General features: G+C 29.4%; 2 protein-coding genes across 2 annotated transcripts in view; both read left to right on the top strand.

Moving 5' to 3' along the window:
* LOC111629264 (2-hydroxyacyl-CoA lyase 1-like) overlaps positions 1–5,533 on the top strand; it is a 53,796-nt gene extending 48,263 nt beyond the window's left edge. The window contains exons 15-17 of the mRNA XM_023373146.1: positions 4,972–5,082; positions 5,143–5,329; positions 5,402–5,533. Of these exons, the coding sequence (XP_023228914.1) occupies positions 4,972–5,082; positions 5,143–5,329; positions 5,402–5,434 (331 nt within the window). The 3' untranslated portion in view covers positions 5,435–5,533. The remainder of the gene's footprint in view (positions 1–4,971; positions 5,083–5,142; positions 5,330–5,401) is intronic.
* Positions 5,534–10,838: 5,305 nt separating this feature from the next.
* LOC111629275 (cyclin-dependent kinase 5 activator 1-like) lies at positions 10,839–13,094 on the top strand. Its single transcript, XM_023373158.1, has one exon. The coding sequence runs from the start codon at positions 10,946–10,948 to the stop codon at positions 11,921–11,923; it is 978 nt and encodes a 325-aa protein (XP_023228926.1). The 5' UTR covers positions 10,839–10,945; the 3' UTR covers positions 11,924–13,094.
* Positions 13,095–20,875: the final 7,781 nt, after the last annotated feature.

Here is a 20,875-nt window from a genome sequence, read left to right as displayed (position 1 = left end):
TATATATATATAATTATTATATACAAGAGATTTCTAAAAATGTATTTATATATATGCTTATTTAAATGTATTTATATAAATGCTTATTTATAACTTATTTTCCAGATTATAAAATGTACTTCAAAATTTACTTCAAAATCAAAATTTCTATATTAAATGGTATTCAAACTTCAACTTCAGTTTACTCTTACAAATGAGCCAAATTGCTTTATTGGAGTATCTAATAAATATATAAATAAATAAATGTTACACATACAGTGCTTTCAAGTCTTAAGGGGCCCACACGTGTTGTGTAAATCCTTTGAGGAATAACTGTGCAGGCCTGACTTTGAGGAAATTCAGAATTTCATATCACCCACACACGAGAAGGAAAATTTCTCAGTCAGTCAGCCAGCCATGGCATCTGATGACGACGTACTGGCTGTTCTTGGATGTTTATTGGCAACAAATTGTATTAAAACTTGTGGGGAAAAGACGTGTAGAAGTCTATGGTGTAAAGAGAGTGGCTAAAAAAAAAAGAGAATCGTATTCCCATGTGAACCTGATCTCAGAATTGAAGTTAAAAGTTAGTACCTAAAGATTGGCACAACTATTTGAGAATGGACAAAGAAACGTATTTAATTTGTTATCATTGGTTACACCAATCATAAAATAAGAAGATACTGTAATGGAAGCAGCAATTTTACCCCATGAGAGGTTCATGGCAACCTTAAGGTATTTGGCAACAGGCAGAAGTTTTGAAGATCTCAAATTTTCAAAAATAATATCACCTCAAGTCCTTGACTACATCATACCTGAAACATGTGATGCTATTTACAAAGTCCTTCATAAATAAAAAGCAAGATGCATTGTTGAGAATGCGTTTGGTATTTTGGCATCATGATTTTGAATATTTCACAAAGCAATTAATTTACAATCACATAAAATTGAATCAGTTGTAATGGTTACTTGTGTTTTGCACAACTTTTTAATGAAATCAGTGCCAAGTTTTTATTCTCCTCCAAAATGTTTTGATCATGAAAATACTGATGTTGGAACTACTATTTTAGGGTATAATACAGAAGATTCAAAAATGGTGTATAAAAAATGATGTTGTGATGATGGTGGTATGAAATGTTCCCGTTTACACTGTCTAAAAGAACACAGTACACACTTCCTTTGTAACAATAACAATACAATGACACTTTAATGTCTCCAAATCAGCGAGTGACTCTCTGGCACTCCACAATCAAACAACACTCAGGCACCCGACAATTATTGGTAATTACAACACTGGTTCCACACAGCTACCCACTCTGGTTAGCTCCCTGGTCAGTACTGCGGTCAGCACTTCTTTCTGCACTACCTCCACACACACTCTCTCGATACACACACCACAAAGGGAAGCCCACAAATTTTCCCTCTCTAGGCAGGACAATCTCCCCCACATTCTTGGGGATACTGTTACCTCACCCACCCGACACATGTTACAACTGAACTTAACAAATGGTGCGATTGGTCTGAAATAATCCAGGAAACATGAGTTTTTTGGCAAAAATGTGATAGAAAAATTTATAGATTATTTTGTAAAAGAAGGCCAAATTTCATGGCAATTGAACTTTATTTAAACATTATCAATGTTGTAATTGAACTGAAAATTGTATTGCCATTAAAATAATAAAAACATTGTACTTTTAACTTAGTATATATACTTAAATGAATAATGACATACTAATTTATTTAACAATATTTATATTTCAATTTTTCCTTTTCTTATGTCACAAAAGACACAAATATAAATATTATATTAAAAAACAAATTATTCAATAATAAGTATCATCATCACTATTTATGTTGAAGTGACTTGAAAGATCAAGAAGTATCTTGGTCATCTAAAAACCTAATTTAAATTTAAAATGCAAACAAGTAAAATTGCTTAATTTTTTTTGTATTATTTTATTGTTAAAATTTAAGCTTACCTTAATAATTTGAAATACAACAACTTTGGTTAATATACTTCATCAGTTCCTTATCCTGACATGACTGAAGCTTTGATTTTCTTAATTTCCTTCCTATATTCACTTTCTGATGTTGTTAATTATTATAACATTTTCTTTGTTAGCATTTGGCTCAATGTTCTTCAATTTCCAATTAAACATAAATAGGCAACTTCTTTTTTGCTTCTGTCATTAAAATATTTACTTTGTTGTTTTCGAAACCGTGTTTTGTGAATATATTGGACTTCAAACTCACATTTGAGTTATAAATAAACACTTGGCTTTATTTCCATCATTTTTAGTTGATATGTGACAACAGCACATTTCGGGCATAAAACCCCTCATCAGTCAACTAAAAAATATATACAATTTTTAAAACGTTACATAAAATATCTTACAAAACAGAATTAAAATAACGTATGTTTCTTACCATATTCATTTTTAATCTGTTATACATACAAGGTCTTAATTGGCACGCACAGCTTATTTTACAATAAGTGGAGTAATTTCATTAAAAATTTTTTATAAATGATTTTTTATATATTTTTTGACAGTATCCAGGGGTCATAGACATAATTACGTACATATCTCAAAATAGAAATAGACAATTTTTTACATTATTCCTTTTTAACCATACCTGCGTTACATACTGCATTGCAGTGTTGTACTGATTTGAATATTACAAAGACAGTTATTATTATTAACAATAGGATAACTTTTATAATTAATTACATTAATATTAATTTGTATTGCATATATTATAATATTTTCATCCAGTTCTCATTTATTTTTACACTTAAATTTTTGTTGATACAATTATTAACAATTGGCTTTTAAAATTGAGACACTTTCTTTAAATCTTTTATTATACATGTTTTTCTCTTTATATAGGATTTTAACATTATTTTTATCTATGTTACAGTTGTTTATTAAACAATGGTCATGAAAAACAGAGTTTAGACGATTATATTTGAGATCAGCAATATGTTCTTTTACTCGTATGCTCAATTTGTGTTTAGTTTCTCCTATATAGTAGTTAGTTGTATTACAGGTACATGGTATCTTATACACAACGTTCTTTGTTTCTTGTTCTTTATTATCTACTTTATTAGGTTTTGCCAGTCTTATTCTATTTTCTAATTTTTCATATTTCGGGGCTAGTTTTGCATTTATTTTCTGTAAGTCTTTGTTGATATTCTCATATAGTCCTTTTATATATGGAAAACTGATATATTTTGTATCTATATTTGGCTTTTTTGATTTTTTATTATTCAGTTTACTATTTATCTTGTTTTCCCAGCGATCTATTAAACTATTAGGATATCCATTGAGGATAAATTTCTTTTTTAATTCTTTTATGTAAACATTTATATCTGTAAGATTGCTAGTTCTTGTCTTAATTTTTATACATTCCATTTTAAAAATGTTATATTTTATATATGAAGGAATATTAGTCATATCGAATTGTTACATCTGTAGAGCATGGTTTTTTATAGGTTATTGTTGTTCCTTTTTATTGTAACATCTAAATAGTTTATACTTTTATTGGCTTTATTCTCTTCTTCTACAGTAAACTGTATTTCTTGGTTTATGCTGTTTATGGTTACTTCTGTTATTGATTGTAGTTTCACTTTCATCGTATATTATTAAAACATCAACGTAGCGCCTATAAAATTTTATCCCTTGCATTTTGTTTATCTTCTCAAAATCTCTACTTTTAACATGCCAAAGACATGGTTTTTTCACTTCCATAAATCTTTAAAAATTCTTCTAAACATTCACGGGACATTGTTTTTTCCCTCAGTAGCCTCACGACAGCACACACATTACTATTGTCCTGTGCATACCAAAACTGTGCAGGGAAATCAAATGGTTTTTCGTTTCTATCCAGCAGCCTGTACAGTTTTCCCCACACACTAATAGGAATTCCTCAAGGCCAGGCTTGTACAGTTATTCCTCAAAGGATTTCCTCAATATGATGGGCCCCATTATAATTCATTCCAACAGATTAAAAACTGCCCAAATATTTATATTAATATTTAATGTTCTATCCCTGAAATTGAGTTGTAAAGCAAGTTTCAGTAGTGTGGAGTATGTATGTATGTTTATTAGACAACAGTGGCAAAGTTGCAGTTCTGTTCATTATTAAATAGTTTATGATGTGCTACACTCAAATTTGTAAATCATAATGCTATATTTATATAACTGAAGCAATGAATCATCACTGATAATTGCAACAAGTTTTTTATGTTGCGTAAGCAATATTAAATTAATTAAAACCAACAGATTAATTGATACATAAGGTGTTACGTAGTTTATCATTTTCATTTACAATTACAGTAGAGCATTGATTATCCAAAACAATTTAGGACTGGGATTGTTCAGATAACTCATCATTTACAAAAAATATATTAAACACAAAACTGTACTGTATATAATTTGTATCTATTCTTACAAATACATACCTTACATAATGTAGTACATTAAACTAGGCCTACAGTTCAGTTTGGCAGGAAGAGAAAGAGTGCTGCAATGCCACAGCCCTAACAGAAATTTGAATTTGCCGACTGAATGCTTTCAGTTAACTGATGTTTCAGTTGATTGGTATTCGAATAATCGATTCTCTACTGTACTTTCATTTTTTGAGAATTTTTAATTGTAAATTTTTAAAATGAATTTATGGTTTTAAACTATTAATGTAAAATTTTTAGTGTAAGGAATGCATGAGGACAAGTAGAATTTAGATGGTGTTTTTTTTTATAAGTATCATAAAACTACTGTGATGGATTGAAAAAACTTTTAAAAATATTTATTTTTAACTTATTGGAACTTTATAACTAATATTTCATTCAAAGCAATAAATAAAATTTGTCTTGGGCATTTTATTTCACTATCTGATCATTAATCATTTAAAAATGTCAGGCTATACATTTTAAAATTTATAATAAATTTGGTATTGATCTAAAATTCAAATTAAAAAGTTTTTTTTATCTAGATTTAAACTTCCAGTTATTGTCATCATTATAAACAACAATGGAATTTACAGTGGACTTGATTTGGAATCTTGGAAAATGTTGGAAGAAGAGAAAGTGAATGTTGGACTCAGGTAAATATCAAATCAGATTTTCTTCTCTTTCAAATATTGAAATTATTAAAATATCTGTAGCATTCCACCGAATTCACTCCTTCCTTCCGCACGATATGAAAATATTGCCATGATGTTTGGAGGTAAAGGGTTCTATGCCAGTACTCCAAAAGAATTGAAAGAAGCATTAGAAGAAAGTCTCAAAACTATAGACCAACCATGTATTATTAATGTAGCAATTGATCCAGTATCACAGAGAAAACCACAAGTAATTTTCTTAATTTAGCTAATAAAAAGTTAATACCTTTTCTGATTTTAAATACTTAAAATTTCCTTTCAGCAATTCCCATGGTTGACAAGATCAAAAGTATAAGTAAAACACTTTAATTAATAAATTTTATATACTAAATATTTTTGTTAATTTCAATATATATATAAATGTCCTATAAAATAGTTTATATTTGGAAACTGTTAATTTTTTTAATAAAATGATTAAAGTTGAAGATATTATTCTTTAAAAATATTTTTTAAAAAAATGTAAATTTTCGATATATGTATAAATAAAATTTTTATATTCTTATATAAATTATCATATTATTTGGCTTTTCACCTTGGTTTCTTCATGTTAAAGATATAAATTCATTCACGTTCTTTTCATATTTATTCATAACGATATTTTTAACAGATTGAGTTATATATATATACACTTTCAGAATACCAAATACTTCCATAAGCTGACAAAATTTTTTCCAATTGAAATCTTTTAAAAGACTTTGGCCATCTTTCGACATTACATAAGTTGGCATTAATTCAGTTTTCTATTCAAAATTAATCAAACACTATAGGAGGGAGGGAAAAAAACGAACAGAGAAATGTGCTATCCTTGTAAGCTTCTGTGTTAAGATCTCATACCTAAAATGAATGGGTCGTTTATTTGTAGTTGAATAACGTTTCTGTTAGTTAGTTGAATACAACCAAGAAAAAAAAAAGTCGGTCTTGAAAACTTAAAAGCCTTACGTTTGCTAGTTTAACATGGATGGGACGTGAGATAAATGATCAAATGAAAATTAAATAAAAATCCTATTTTGATTAAAACACCTATATGATTTATTGAAATTTAGAAAGTTACTGCATTTTGGAACTAATTCAATGAGCTGTCAACCCATTTCTACCAGATGATTAATAGGTTTATTTCTCCTGAATTACGGTTTATTTTTTAATAAAAGTTTAATCGATAGCGATACAAAATAATTTTATTTGGTAAAATTTCATTAATGAAATCAACTAAAATGCAAATCTGTATCCTGTAATGTCAATTCTTCAATAAAGTCATTAAATTTATAAGTTTTTTGTGATTTTATACGTACATTTTCTTACTTGCTGTAATTTTTAAAAATATAATTATGGTATTATCTTCCAAATTAAATATAATAAATTAACATAAAGAACATACGTTCTTATTTTACACATTTACTCATTATTATTTAATATGTAAGAAAATGTTGTTTCTCTTTTAATAAAGCTTAATTTTATATAAATGTATAAGTCGGAATTTGTTAGAATTAATGAACAAAAATTCGATTAGCCTGTATTATATGGGCTCTCAGTCAACATAATAGTACGTACTATCTTGGTTAGGTAAAGGAAATGATTAAATTAAACTAAACTGTAGATCTATCTGTTGGTTTTAATAAAATGCTTATAAGCAAATTATGGTTAATGTGGTAAACTCTTAAATATTTAAAACTCGGGCGGTTCGAATCTTTCTGACTTCGGGCGGTTTCTGACTTGAAACCGGTGTAGGTAGGAAGATGGGACTAATTAACAAGTTTATTGTGAAGACTGGGACGTTGAGATTTAAAAAAAAAAAAAAACCTATTTTGTTTTGTATGGTTAAGACTTAATTATAAGGGTGCTTTTGAATCATTATATGGATTGTGTATGACAAATTAAGGGGGTTGGGTACTGTACATGACAAAAAACACAACAACTGAGCAATTCACAATGGCGGATAGTCAAGTGGGCGTCAGAAACTTAGAAAGTTTTTACTCTTAACAAGCATGCGATTTGGCGGATAATTTTTCTTTCTTTTTTTGTAAATATTGATAAAATATATATAAATATAATAATGGTTAAGATTTAGTTCGTAACTTCGAGTTATTTCCAAATTAGGAAAAGGGAATACTTTGGAACAACGTTCTGTAGCAATCGTTAATTATTGTATGTCAGAAGTGGTTAATACATCTCGTAATTCGCATGTGTTAATTAATCTTACGAAAACTTCCCGATATTCTGAATTTCTTGTTTTTAGTAGAAGGACGCCGAAAGTAAACCATTTCCTTAATTCGTCCCCATAAAGACTGCAACTTGTGAATAATTTTGGTGGCATGCACCTAAAGCCATCCATAGCCTATATCAAATGTTTCTTCATTTGAATAAACTGTTTTCGTAAAAATAGAGGAAACAAGTAAATACACAGAAATGAAAAAGATCACTCCAAAAATGACATTCCTTGCTCTTCAAACAGTAACAATTCAATTTATTCAAAGCCTGCTTTTTCAACTATCCGATAAGATAAAGAAAGAAAAATGATAAACTTAGTTCCCGGCATTGGAATTTTCGGGAAAAAGAAAGCAAATGTCTAGCAGAAACTTGCCGATATCTTGAAAACCGATGGGTTTAATAAAATGTCACCTATTACAAAAGGTGTTTATTATGTCGCGTACACTCTATATAATGGCTGAACAGCGCCCTTTATAATTAAAAACCTCCTATTTTGTTCTGTCTCTCAAAAACCGTCATTATCAAGGGCATCAAAAATTGCCCCAGTCTGCCCTATTAACTTGGTTATTAATTAATTAATCCCGTCTTTCTACCTCCAACGGTTTCGGAGGGGGAAAAAACTACTAAACGCCAGCATTGAAACACCCTATATACGCCTTCATAAGACCGAATGCAGTACTTCCATAAGCTGACAATTTTTTTTTCTCAATTGAAATCTTTGATCTTTATCAAGTACTTAAAGATTGAGTCGGAAAGCCTCTAAAACGTTTGAATTTTGAACATTTTACTCTAATAAAGCAATTTTCTGCACCGAAATCCAAGCTTGGAAGTACAGTACATTATATTAATAAATAAAATTATAAATATATTTTCTGCTAAATTAATTATCAAATATAATAATTATTATAAAACAGAAAAATCTAGCCAGAAGTTCTAAATTCGTCAATCAAAAATAACTTCCTTGTTGCTACGAAAATAGAACATTACACAATTCTTAAATGTACCACGGTTGAACTACGAGTGTATTTGTAATAATGCGTGTACGCAACATGAATAATAATAAGATTATTGTTCCCGAATATATTTTATCTGAAATTATATAACCTTATTTATTAAATCTATATTACGATTAGTACGGATAATGTCATTTTTAGCGCATTTTTTTTATCACTCAACAATTGTTGGGTGTCGTCCCATTTACAACCGCTGACTTTTTTAGGTAACTGCGTGATTTATATATTAAGATTTTATAAGTTTACAGTCATTGCTCTTTATAAACTCCACATACTTGCTCTATATAAAAAAATATGACAAGAAATGTTTAATATATTTCAATGGAATTAACTGAATAATCCTAAATATATAAGTTTAAATAATTTTATGAATGTGCAGTTTAATTTTGTATATGAAATACGAGACCAGTTATGGAAGGCATAGGGGCAGAAGACCCCGGTTAATTATAAACCAACTACCGATACAAACCGGAAATTGCGTTATTTCAATTAAAAAATTTTCCCTCGAAAGATGTTAGATAGAGACCGACACGACTCCATTGTTAATGGAAAAGTATGATGTACTGTACTTGGGCAAGCCACTACTAATTTGAGGTGGAGAGAATATATTTTAAATTAAATAAATTAAAAATATGATTAAAAAATAGCATTGTGACCATGTCATAATAAATAATTGCTCGTTTCTAATGTACAATAAAATCTTTCAAGTTGGAAATACCTCTGATTTTAATAAAGCCGGTGAGTATAACAACTACTCTTCTATTTAAAACACCTCTTATTTGTAACCATTAATGTCCAAGTTATAGAAGATTTTATCGTAAATAAATGTATGGCTTACTGGACTTTCTTATCAAGTTCTATAATTAGTTTAATTACGTTACAAAAAGTTGTTAATAATTCAAACTAATTAAGAATGTCGTACGATGAATTTAAATTTAAAAATAGGTCCTACTTAGAGTTTCATATTAACAATTTCTTTTTTAAAATTGATTAAACATGTCTGTGGAAAACTATTCCTCGTAAGACTGGAACACATTGTGAAATTCACGAAAACCTAAAACTATGTAAGAAAAATAATAAGCAGATTCAATGATAATCGGCGACTTAACGACAGTTTTAATTTAATCTCAAATAATTTGCAATTCCCTGGAAAATTTTCATAACAAATCAGATATTCTCGAAGTATTGTCATTTAAACAACTTTTAATGTAATTTTATCATGTGCCAAATAAGCATTTTATTAGAAAAATCGATGGTTCTCCTTACCGGCAGTACTAATTGAACTAATTTGTTTGTTTGATATATTGTTCGTGTAAGAAAGTTTTTAATTATTAAAAAGGTAGAAAAGTAGCCTGTATAAATTTATTGTTTAACTTAATCTCAAATACAAAGGAACTTAATATTTAAAACAACACTGGAAAAGTTAGTATAATATGTTGCCAACAGACAACATAGATCGGGTTGCTTCCAAAAAACCAAAATACAACGTCAGAAACGTAAAAATACATCGATTTGTATTCACTCACACCTTTCTTCTTGAAAATTGGAAAAGATGAGTCATTGGAATTCCCTAAATTTACACGTAATTATGCAATTTTTATCTGCAAAATTTATCTTTTTAAGTTTTTGAAAGTATGGTATAATAAAAATCAATCTTTACTATATAAAAAATATATTGATTTTTATCGAGATCGATGATAAATGGTGTTAAAACGGGCAAAGAATAATCAGTAAACTTTATCAATTAACTAGTTAAAATAGTTTTATCGACTTTATACATTAAAATCTTCGGAATTCATTAATCAAAGATTTGATACCTTCGTATTAATTCCTTGCATTAAATTAAAAATATCATCGTGAGTACAAACGCACATATTTAAATTCCAGAATATAAAAATCCCTAATAATAATAAATGAACGGCTGCATTCTTAAAGGTCGTCGTCCTATCAAAACAAGAATTTTTGTTAAATAATTATATTTTTTGATAATTAAAAAAGCGATGAAAGATAATATATAAAAATGCTTTTATATCATTTTTATTTTGGTTATTTTAGTAAATAAAATACTTGAATGAATAAATAAAAATTGAGTTGCTTCTAAACAACAGCCTTAATGGAAGGTAAAATAGCTTTATAAAAACGTATCGATGAATTTTAGATTGGATAAATTGAAATTTTCGGTTGATGCAACTGATACAGAGATATGTCAACAGTAGCTAATCCAATATGGATGCTTTCATGAATGAAGCATGTCGGTTGTATATGGTGTTTTCCAGATAGAAATCAATGAAATGATTATATGTATAATTCAAAGTGTAATATGTAAAAATGTTTTTTCAAACCGGGTTTTGTTAAGCCAACCGGGGATACGTATGTAGGGGTTGAAATACCAAAGGAAAAAAACAATTATTCAATCAATATGTTGCCGCAATGAGCAAGTGCGCAAGTGCCGTAGTCATAGCAACATCAAATTCAGAAAATCCTTCGATTGCTGCTATACTAGAAGGTGTCAGCCATTGAAAATACCAACTATGTCGTCGAAAGGTATATTTTTGCATTTGTGACCTCGGTCCAACAGTTCGGAAAATATGGGAACCGTTTTAAGTTTCTCACCCAGAGACAGGAAGCCAATTTATGGTGAATATAATTTAAATAATTTTCATTACGAGCAGTTAAATAATGTCAGAAATAGGGAGAAATGTATAGAACCAAGTAGTCTGCAGAATTTTAAGAAACATTCTTTATTTATCAATGCTCTCAGTTGGAAACCTTTCGCCGTTTCTGGTAAGAAGAAAAGCGAACGTAACAGAAACTGGATGTCCAGACAACCCTTGGATAGTGTCCACCCTGTTATGGATAATAATAAGAACATACAGAAATCGCTATCTTGTTATAGTTTGAGAGCGAGTGCAATCAGTCCTCTCGATTTAATGGTTAAAACTAGTGGAGTAAGTGATAAATTTTTACAGAAACCGCCTCCGTCTTTACCGCCAAAACCTGCTCTTCTATCGTCGCAAAACCTGATAAGACCTCTGGGTTTGGCAACCGTAACTAAAAAGACTAAAACACCTCCTTGTATAAGTCCTCACAAAAAGACTGTCATTCAAGCATCCACTTCGGAATTATTGAGGTGCTTCGGAGAATTTCTTTGCCACAGGTGTAGAAAACTAAAAGATTTTCAACCCGGAGATGCAGTTCTTTGGCTTAGGACTGTTGATAGAACCTTACTGGTACAGGGATGGCAAGACATCGCTTTCATAAATCCGGCAAATATTGTGTTTTTGTACATGTTGGTAAGGGATTTGGTTAGTGAAGATATCGATAGTGAACACGATCTTCAAGCTGTTGTCCTCACCTGTCTATATCTTTCTTACTCTTATATGGGTAACGAAATATCCTATCCCCTCAAGCCATTTCTTGTCGAAGATTGCAAAGAGAACTTCTGGGACAGGTGTTTACTGGTCATCAATCTGTTAAGCGGTAAAATGTTACAAATCAACAGTGAACCTAGTTTTTTCACAGATGTATTCACCGAATTAAAAACTTGCTATTCCACATCCGTTTAAATTGCTCAGCTGTATTTATTTTAAAACAAATTAATATATATATATACACATATATATATATATATAAATATATACATATACAAACACACGAAAATCATAGGTAAGTTATAATTTCCAGTGTAAAATAAATATCATATGCTAAATTAGACTGTAGGAAATTTTAACCAAAAAGCAAATGAAACCTATTTAAATATAAGTTAATACGAGTAATATTCGTTGTGAACAAGAACTAAATTAATGAAAATATCAATAGGAATTAAGAGAGTTTTTCTGGAATGAGCTTAACTGCCAAATAATTTATTAATTACAGAGTAGATAAAAGAAACTAAGTAGATATAATTTATACTCTATAAGAAATTTTAATTGCAATAAGTTATACATAATTTATACTTGAATAAATAAGCTGTATTTGGAATGAATCTATAACTACCATTTATATCAAGTTAAATATGGAATAATGTAATTTTATGCCAAATTCTTTAAAAAATCAACTTTTGAAAGTAATTCATTTTTAGAAAATATTTACTTTAAAAATAGAGATGAGCAAAGACTTTACTTTCTCTATTATATATATATAAAGGGGGAAAAAACAGAAATTTTTCATTAAAATTTTGGAGAATAAAACTTCTTTTTTGAACCATCTCCTCATGAACTGGACATACAGCATATATATTATTTCCCCCATAGTTTAACAAGTATATGTACAGGGCAGTATATTCATTTCAAAAATGGAATGTATGTGTGCATATATATATTGGACGTATAGATATAAATATATATATATATGCATAATATACTGTATGATTTATTGCTAGTATATTATGTAATTTTAAGTGGTAACTGGAAAGACGATATTGGTGAGAGATTCATTATATTAGCTCTTGCTCACAAATATAAATATTTAAGAAAAACAAAGAGTTTTTTATGCAGAAGAGTTTAGTAGCATAGAATCGTTCATTTACAAATTGGAAAAATATTGTTAAAACGACAATAATAAAAAAAAACTTATGAAAAATACATAGCCTATATAATAAGATTCTTCATTAAAATTTGCGTGTAGTTAAGCTTAATAGTTTCTAAATTATATATTAGAGTAAATGAATTATGTTAAAATCTTTCATTAAGTAGTAAAATCCAGCAAATAAAATTCTATTTATAGAAAGAATTCAATTTATTGCATTTTTTCAACAATTTCTTAGTTAAATAATTGAAGAATTTCATATTTTTTTGAACGTTTTCCATCGATTTTTATTAGATTTTAATATCTGTTTTCCAGACTGATTTATTTTTGTAATATTTATTATATTTTGAAATTTTATTTATTAATATTTATGCGTTTAACGTGAGACTTGTTTTTTTACATTATATGTACCATCGTCTGCCATGTTATTTAATCGCAATTTGTTGAATTAGTAATGTATAAAATGCATTTTATTAGTTGAATGGATTGGACGTTTCTTCTTTAACTGCCGCCATTTAAGAATTTTCAAATATTTCTGATTATTGGTGCTCTTAAATAATCGTTAAATCGCCTATTAAATTATTTATCAATTTATAAATGTCGATAATTAAATATATAAAAAATATAGATGTTTGATTTTATTTCGTGGATAAAAAAAAAAACTAACGTAATAGAGTTAGTTATTATGGTGCTAATATAAGTAAAGAAGGGAAATATAAAATAAAATTAGCGAAATTCTTAAATTTTATCAAGATATTTAATATAAAAAGATAATAATAATTCATCGAGGAGTTTTTTTCTTTTTATTTTTCAACCGGTTAAATGCGATTTGGGGAGATAACGGGCAGCCTCCTCCCGTTTTTATTTAGTTGATTATTCACGCTTCTGACCGACCACAAATTGTCAGTCGCCATTCTTTTTGACCCGTCCGATTACGGTAAGATCGAACTAATATAGGGCCTAAATGACCTTACATCCGGGGGCTAATCGATTAGGGGTCGAGGTTCATTCATTCCATACGTATGTCAATATCCTTTAAGATCCATAAACATAATCAAGTTTGTTTCGGTAAATTCCATTCCTATTTTTATCATATAAATGCATCTTCTATCTGAAAATTAAAAATACAGGGCGCCATCGAAGCCCGTTGGTACTCTTGGAGGTTGCCAGCCACGTTAATGGCCAAGAACCGATACGGTTCTAGACACAAATTCGACACTTTTTCATCCAATAAATGGGATTTAAAGGAGAGATCTGAGTGGTTAAGAGTTTGTGTGTGCAGAAAACAATAAGTAACATTCATTAACACGTGATTAAATAACCAAAAAAGAAAATATAAAAGGCAATCATAAATATCGATCTTATTTCTTTATGTTTATAAAAAAATATGGAGGAATAAAACAATACATAAACAATATTCAGATTTTTTACAAACTTCCATGGAAGAGATAGTGTGTTAAATGTTTTAATCATTATATATTTTTAAACAAAATATTTCAATTATTAAATTTTTATGTATTTTGTACTTGTACCAATAACGACATAATCTTTAAATGTTCGAAAAAAATAATTATTATTATTATTATAGTAATTGTACTGTTAATCGGAAGAAGAATAACAATTGTTAACGATTGTTTCTCTTTTGATCATTTCTTTTTATAATTTTTAATAACATTTTCAATTATGCATTTCTTTGTTAATTGTCGATTGCATAACGGTGCTCTTTTTGTGTATGTTATTAATAAAATTTCTTTCAAATTTTCAGATAATTATTCAGAAAAATAAAGATTTGTTCACTAAAAACAAGTCTTATGTTGTTCTATTGTTTATTAAAATCTTTATTTATATGTTTAATGGCATACATCGGGTGCATCAAAAGTCATTTCATTTGTGGTAATGTAATATATATTTTTAAGAATGCATAAACGAACAGTTACACTTCTTGTCGGTGATTCGGCCACTTTCATTAATCTCTCATAAAGCCAAGATTACGGAATGTTTTATCAAGTCTAGACTGACGTACTGTACTGTACATTACATCACATTTTGTGCCGCCTAATCCTCACTTCTGAACAAAAAGTTAGTCGTTATTAACTATTGTTGATTACCTCAACTGCTGTAGCTTAAACCCAGGCAGAGACAAATCTAAACTGTAATTTATCTGAACCGTATTTCTGTAATAGTCCTGTGAGACTATTGCTGAGTCCTGTGAGAGCTTATTGTTATACTGTATATTTATTGCTTAGCATCTAGTATATTATGTAATTTTAAGTGGTAACTGGAAAGACGATATTGGTGAGAGATTCATTATATTAGCTCTTGCTCACAAATATAAATATTTAAGAAAAACAAAGAGTTTTTTATGCAGAAGAGTTTAGTAGCATAGAATCGTTCATTTACAAATTGGAAAAATATTGTTAAAACGACAATAATAAAAAAAAACTTATGAAAAATACATAGCCTATATAATAAGATTCTTCATTAAAATTTGCGTGTAGTTAAGCTTAATAGTTTCTAAATTATATATTAGAGTAAATGAATTATGTTAAAATCTTTCATTAAGTAGTAAAATCCAGCAAATAAAATTCTATTTATAGAAAGAATTCAATTTATTGCATTTTTTCAACAATTTCTTAGTTAAATAATTGAAGAATTTCATATTTTTTTGAACGTTTTCCATCGATTTTTATTAGATTTTAATATCTGTTTTCCAGACTGATTTATTTTTGTAATATTTATTATATTTTGAAATTTTATTTATTAATATTTATGCGTTTAACGTGAGACTTGTTTTTTTACATTATATGTACCATCGTCTGCCATGTTATTTAATCGCAATTTGTTGAATTAGTAATGTATAAAATGCATTTTATTAGTTGAATGGATTGGACGTTTCTTCTTTAACTGCCGCCATTTAAGAATTTTCAAATATTTCTGATTATTGGTGCTCTTAAATAATCGTTAAATCGCCTATTAAATTATTTATCAATTTATAAATGTCGATAATTAAATATATAAAAAATATAGATGTTTGATTTTATTTCGTGGATAAAAAAAAAACTAACGTAATAGAGTTAGTTATTATGGTGCTAATATAAGTAAAGAAGGGAAATATAAAATAAAATTAGCGAAATTCTTAAATTTTATCAAGATATTTAATATAAAAAGATAATAATAATTCATCGAGGAGTTTTTTTCTTTTTATTTTTCAACCGGTTAAATGCGATTTGGGGAGATAACGGGCAGCCTCCTCCCGTTTTTATTTAGTTGATTATTCACGCTTCTGACCGACCACAAATTGTCAGTCGCCATTCTTTTTGACCCGTCCGATTACGGTAAGATCGAACTAATATAGGGCCTAAATGACCTTACATCCGGGGGCTAATCGATTAGGGGTCGAGGTTCATTCATTCCATACGTATGTCAATATCCTTTAAGATCCATAAACATAATCAAGTTTGTTTCGGTAAATTCCATTCCTATTTTTATCATATAAATGCATCTTCTATCTGAAAATTAAAAATACAGGGCGCCATCGAAGCCCGTTGGTACTCTTGGAGGTTGCCAGCCACGTTAATGGCCAAGAACCGATACGGTTCTAGACACAAATTCGACACTTTTTCATCCAATAAATGGGATTTAAAGGAGAGATCTGAGTGGTTAAGAGTTTGTGTGTGCAGAAAACAATAAGTAACATTCATTAACACGTGATTAAATAACCAAAAAAGAAAATATAAAAGGCAATCATAAATATCGATCTTATTTCTTTATGTTTATAAAAAAATATGGAGGAATAAAACAATACATAAACAATATTCAGATTTTTTACAAACTTCCATGGAAGAGATAGTGTGTTAAATGTTTTAATCATTATATATTTTTAAACAAAATATTTCAATTATTAAATTTTTATGTATTTTGTACTTGTACCAATAACGACATAATCTTTAAATGTTCGAAAAAAATAATTATTATTATTATTATAGTAATTGTACTGTTAATCGGAAGAAGAATAACAATTGTTAACGATTGTTTCTCTTTTGATCATTTCTTTTTATAATTTTTAATAACATTTTCAATTATGCATTTCTTTGTTAATTGTCGATTGCATAACGGTGCTCTTTTTGTGTATGTTATTAATAAAATTTCTTTCAAATTTTCAGATAATTATTCAGAAAAATAAAGATTTGTTCACTAAAAACAAGTCTTATGTTGTTCTATTGTTTATTAAAATCTTTATTTATATGTTTAATGGCATACATCGGGTGCATCAAAAGTCATTTCATTTGTGGTAATGTAATATATATTTTTAAGAATGCATAAACGAACAGTTACACTTCTTGTCGGTGATTCGGCCACTTTCATTAATCTCTCATAAAGCCAAGATTACGGAATGTTTTATCAAGTCTAGACTGACGTACTGTACTGTACATTACATCACATTTTGTGCCGCCTAATCCTCACTTCTGAACAAAAAGTTAGTCGTTATTAACTATTGTTGATTACCTCGACTGCTGTAGTCCTGTAATAGTCCTGTGAGACTATTGCTGAGTCCTGTGATAGCTTATTGTTATACTGTATATTTATTGCTTAGCATTCAGTGTTTATTATTTGCATTATAATTCTATTTTTATTGTTTTTCCTCCCACCTATTACAAGTATTCACAATGTTTATATTTGATATTTATTATACCGAAAAAGGATGTTTTATTTTTATATTGTCGTGTGTGATTTACTAATATTTTTTAAATTATTGACACAATTAGTTTAATGATTAGTGATTATAAGTAATTTATAACGCGCTGAATTTAATAAATAACTCCATTACAATTAATAGAGAACTACTGCGTATATATAAAAAATAGAAATCTTTTATATATGCCATTATATATATTACAATATTCTTCGTTATATTTATATATATTATTATTATGTATTTATAGGCTATATATATTAATTAATTTTTCCTCCTTGCTCGTTGCAACGCTTTAATTATTTATTATGTTTTCTATCTTCTTTATTTCATTTCATTAGTATGCTGCACACATTTTTACTATTGTTTCTAGTGAAGCAGCCTACTGTACAGTACATCTTTAATTCCAATTCTATCATTCATTTTGAGCTAGACTAGAAGTTTTTAATCTATTTTTTTTTAAACTTGCACACTAAATGGCTTGCTTTAGGAGAAGGATGTGTGACCGTCTCGCACGCCTAACGTTTTAACTTTAAATACATTATTAAGTACCAGAAAAACTCGCCATACCTATCGTAGAAATGTGCGGGTGAGTGTAAGGAGCTAAGTAAGCTCTAATCAATGACACGATTATGCTAAACAAATCCATTTTATACGAAAGCACCGTCCTAACTTAAGATTAGCTACTTGTTGCTTACGCTCATTCACAGCCTTTCTATTTGACTGTATACCGGGTCCTGTATACGACGAGCAACATACCCAAGAAGTTCGACGATGGGAAAACTAATTCTCGAATGATCGGTAGTAGAACGGTGATGTGTCGTTAGTATGAAGTTATAGTTTCGCTCCGCGAATACAGTCGACGTCAAATTATCATACTGATAGGAATGTGTTATGGGTGGAAGGTGAACTCGAAACGTAGGCTGTATTCGGCCCTTTGAAATGTAGAAAGCTAAGTTACTTTCGTTTTAATTTCCTTGCAAGTTGCAAAATCTTTCAAATTTATGCTGGAAACGAAAGTAAATTTTATTTAAACAGAAAGTGCTTCGGTCCGGTTTCTATGTTAAAGTACGAAAACTGCAAGTAATATACTATACCCAAGGCGTACAGTTGGGCCAATTTTCCAGCTCTCTCCTGGGGCACTTTGGGAGGCTTAGCTCCGTAAACACCCTTACTATACATTACCTGAATTGGTAGTGCGGTGTCCCGGATACGCGGATTGGAGGACAGAGGCCCCACCAAACCTCGCCCCCCATTCAATGTTAATTACAAAAAAGATTCTAAGGGTTCATTTGGCGCCCGGGACACACGCCGCGGTTGGAGAAATCGATCTAAAAAGTATTTGGCAAAAGGTGCCTTTCTACTATTATTCTGTTACGCACTACAAACCCCCGGTGAAATATAAACTACTAAGTATTTTGTATTAAATTAATTTAACGACCGCATTTCAAAATACTTTCCTATTATGATTAGCGCCATCTATGTGACGAAGCGAGAAAAACGTTACACTACTTTTTATATTCGAATTATGCGAGTGGTACTGGCATAAGTTCATTAAAAATCATTTTGTACGTCAATAAATAGACTTTTATAAATAATTAAAGATATTGGCGATAAACGAAGGCTTTAAAAATATTTAATAATATTCGGGAAGTTACCTAAATTCCATAAAATAGATTAACTTTAATGCACGGTTAACGTTATATCACGGGCTGGACATTAATGACGAATGTAATGACTGGCTTTTCATCAATCGAACGAATGAGGTATTGATTGAGGAATAACAAAATCGCTTCCTTTATTGCCAACGTCCTAGATTCATTGTTGGAGTTCCTCTTTCTCTTTACGAATTAATGATAATTACACAAGTTCTCCTCCAACCGATTTATTGGCTGCTAATTATAGTTTAACTAACAATAGTCGAAACACCGTTTTTTACGCGTTAAATTAAATTTGAAATTAATCTGTCTGGTGAAGTCCGTCTGTATATCTAGCAGCGACTTTACATTAATTAAAAATAGCAAAGACCTTCTTACGATACTTGTAACTAACTACTCAAGGTTAACGCTACGTCGATTGTTATCCGTTTATTCCAAGCTAAATCTGTATATGTAACTGTTACTTAGCTTATAATGGCCGACTTCTTTGTTCTCCGAGCCATTGTTTAAGCTAAAAACCGACTTACACTATTCCGAAGAAGAAAAACGAGTCGTGTGCACTACTAGAAAAGACAGAAGAAAAAATCAATTAAGAAATCGATATTTTTCTAGAACGATGGAGGAAAATGTATTTTTAGGACATTTTCAAAAATACAATTCTCGAATTACTCGAAAAATATTTTAAGAATCGTATTTTTCGCCACCCGCAAATAGGAAGTAGGCTACTTTTTTCTTTGTAAGATAAAGACAGTGTCGACGTAACTTACCAGAACCAAAGAGAAACGATGTAAAATTTATTAAGTAGCAGACGTTATAAATTATTGCTTAACAAAGAGACGAACGAGTTACAAATCGATAGAAAAAGAAAACCGTAAGGCGATACAGAAGAAAACAATGCTAGAGGGAAGATACACAAGTTTCGACGAAAAAATACAATAAAGAAAATCGACGTAATGAACAATACTACGGGGAAAACACAACTTTACAAAAACAGGTAAACAGCAACAGAAGTAAAATAATACCAAGAAAAAAGATAAAACATAAAACTTACATTATCCAATAAAAGGCAAGAAAGACGTAGACGTAACAAATAAAGAAACTTCTAGAAAAACAGACAATTCAAGAATACCTGTAAATTGAAATCGATTAGGTACAGTACTGTACATCCAACGATAGAAACGGAGGGAAAAACTAAAGTAATAGATTTTAAAAATTATATCCTATATAAAATAAAGTCCAGAGAATTTTAGAAAAAAAAAAAAATACCGAGTAGACAAATTAATTGATAAATATTCTGGAGGCGAAGAATGATCTACTGGTAATTGAAAATGTAATTAATTTACGGATAGTAGATTTTCCGGTCAATTTATTTATATAAAATCTTAAAAATATAAAGTAGAAATCATCTTAATACAGAATATAAATGTGGAGTAAGGCGTACATTATTTCACTTAACGAGAAGCAACCTTATTAATAGTTCCGGACGGCCGAAAATAAGCATTAGCGCTAAGAAACGGTATGGAAGAACGAGGTTTTCGACCACCAATTGTCATGGTTAACACGGGCCAGGCGCGGGACGTCGGATCTCCCCTGAATATTTTTTCTTTTGTGGAAAATCGCGAAGAAACTGCGTCACTCAC

The sequence above is a fragment of the Centruroides sculpturatus genome, unplaced genomic scaffold (assembly GCF_000671375.1).
Source record: "Centruroides sculpturatus isolate CEXI.00-Female unplaced genomic scaffold, Cexi_2.0 scaffold514, whole genome shotgun sequence".
Lineage (NCBI taxonomy): Eukaryota > Metazoa > Arthropoda > Arachnida > Scorpiones > Buthidae > Centruroides > Centruroides sculpturatus.
This window is presented reverse-complemented; position numbering and strand designations above follow the sequence as displayed.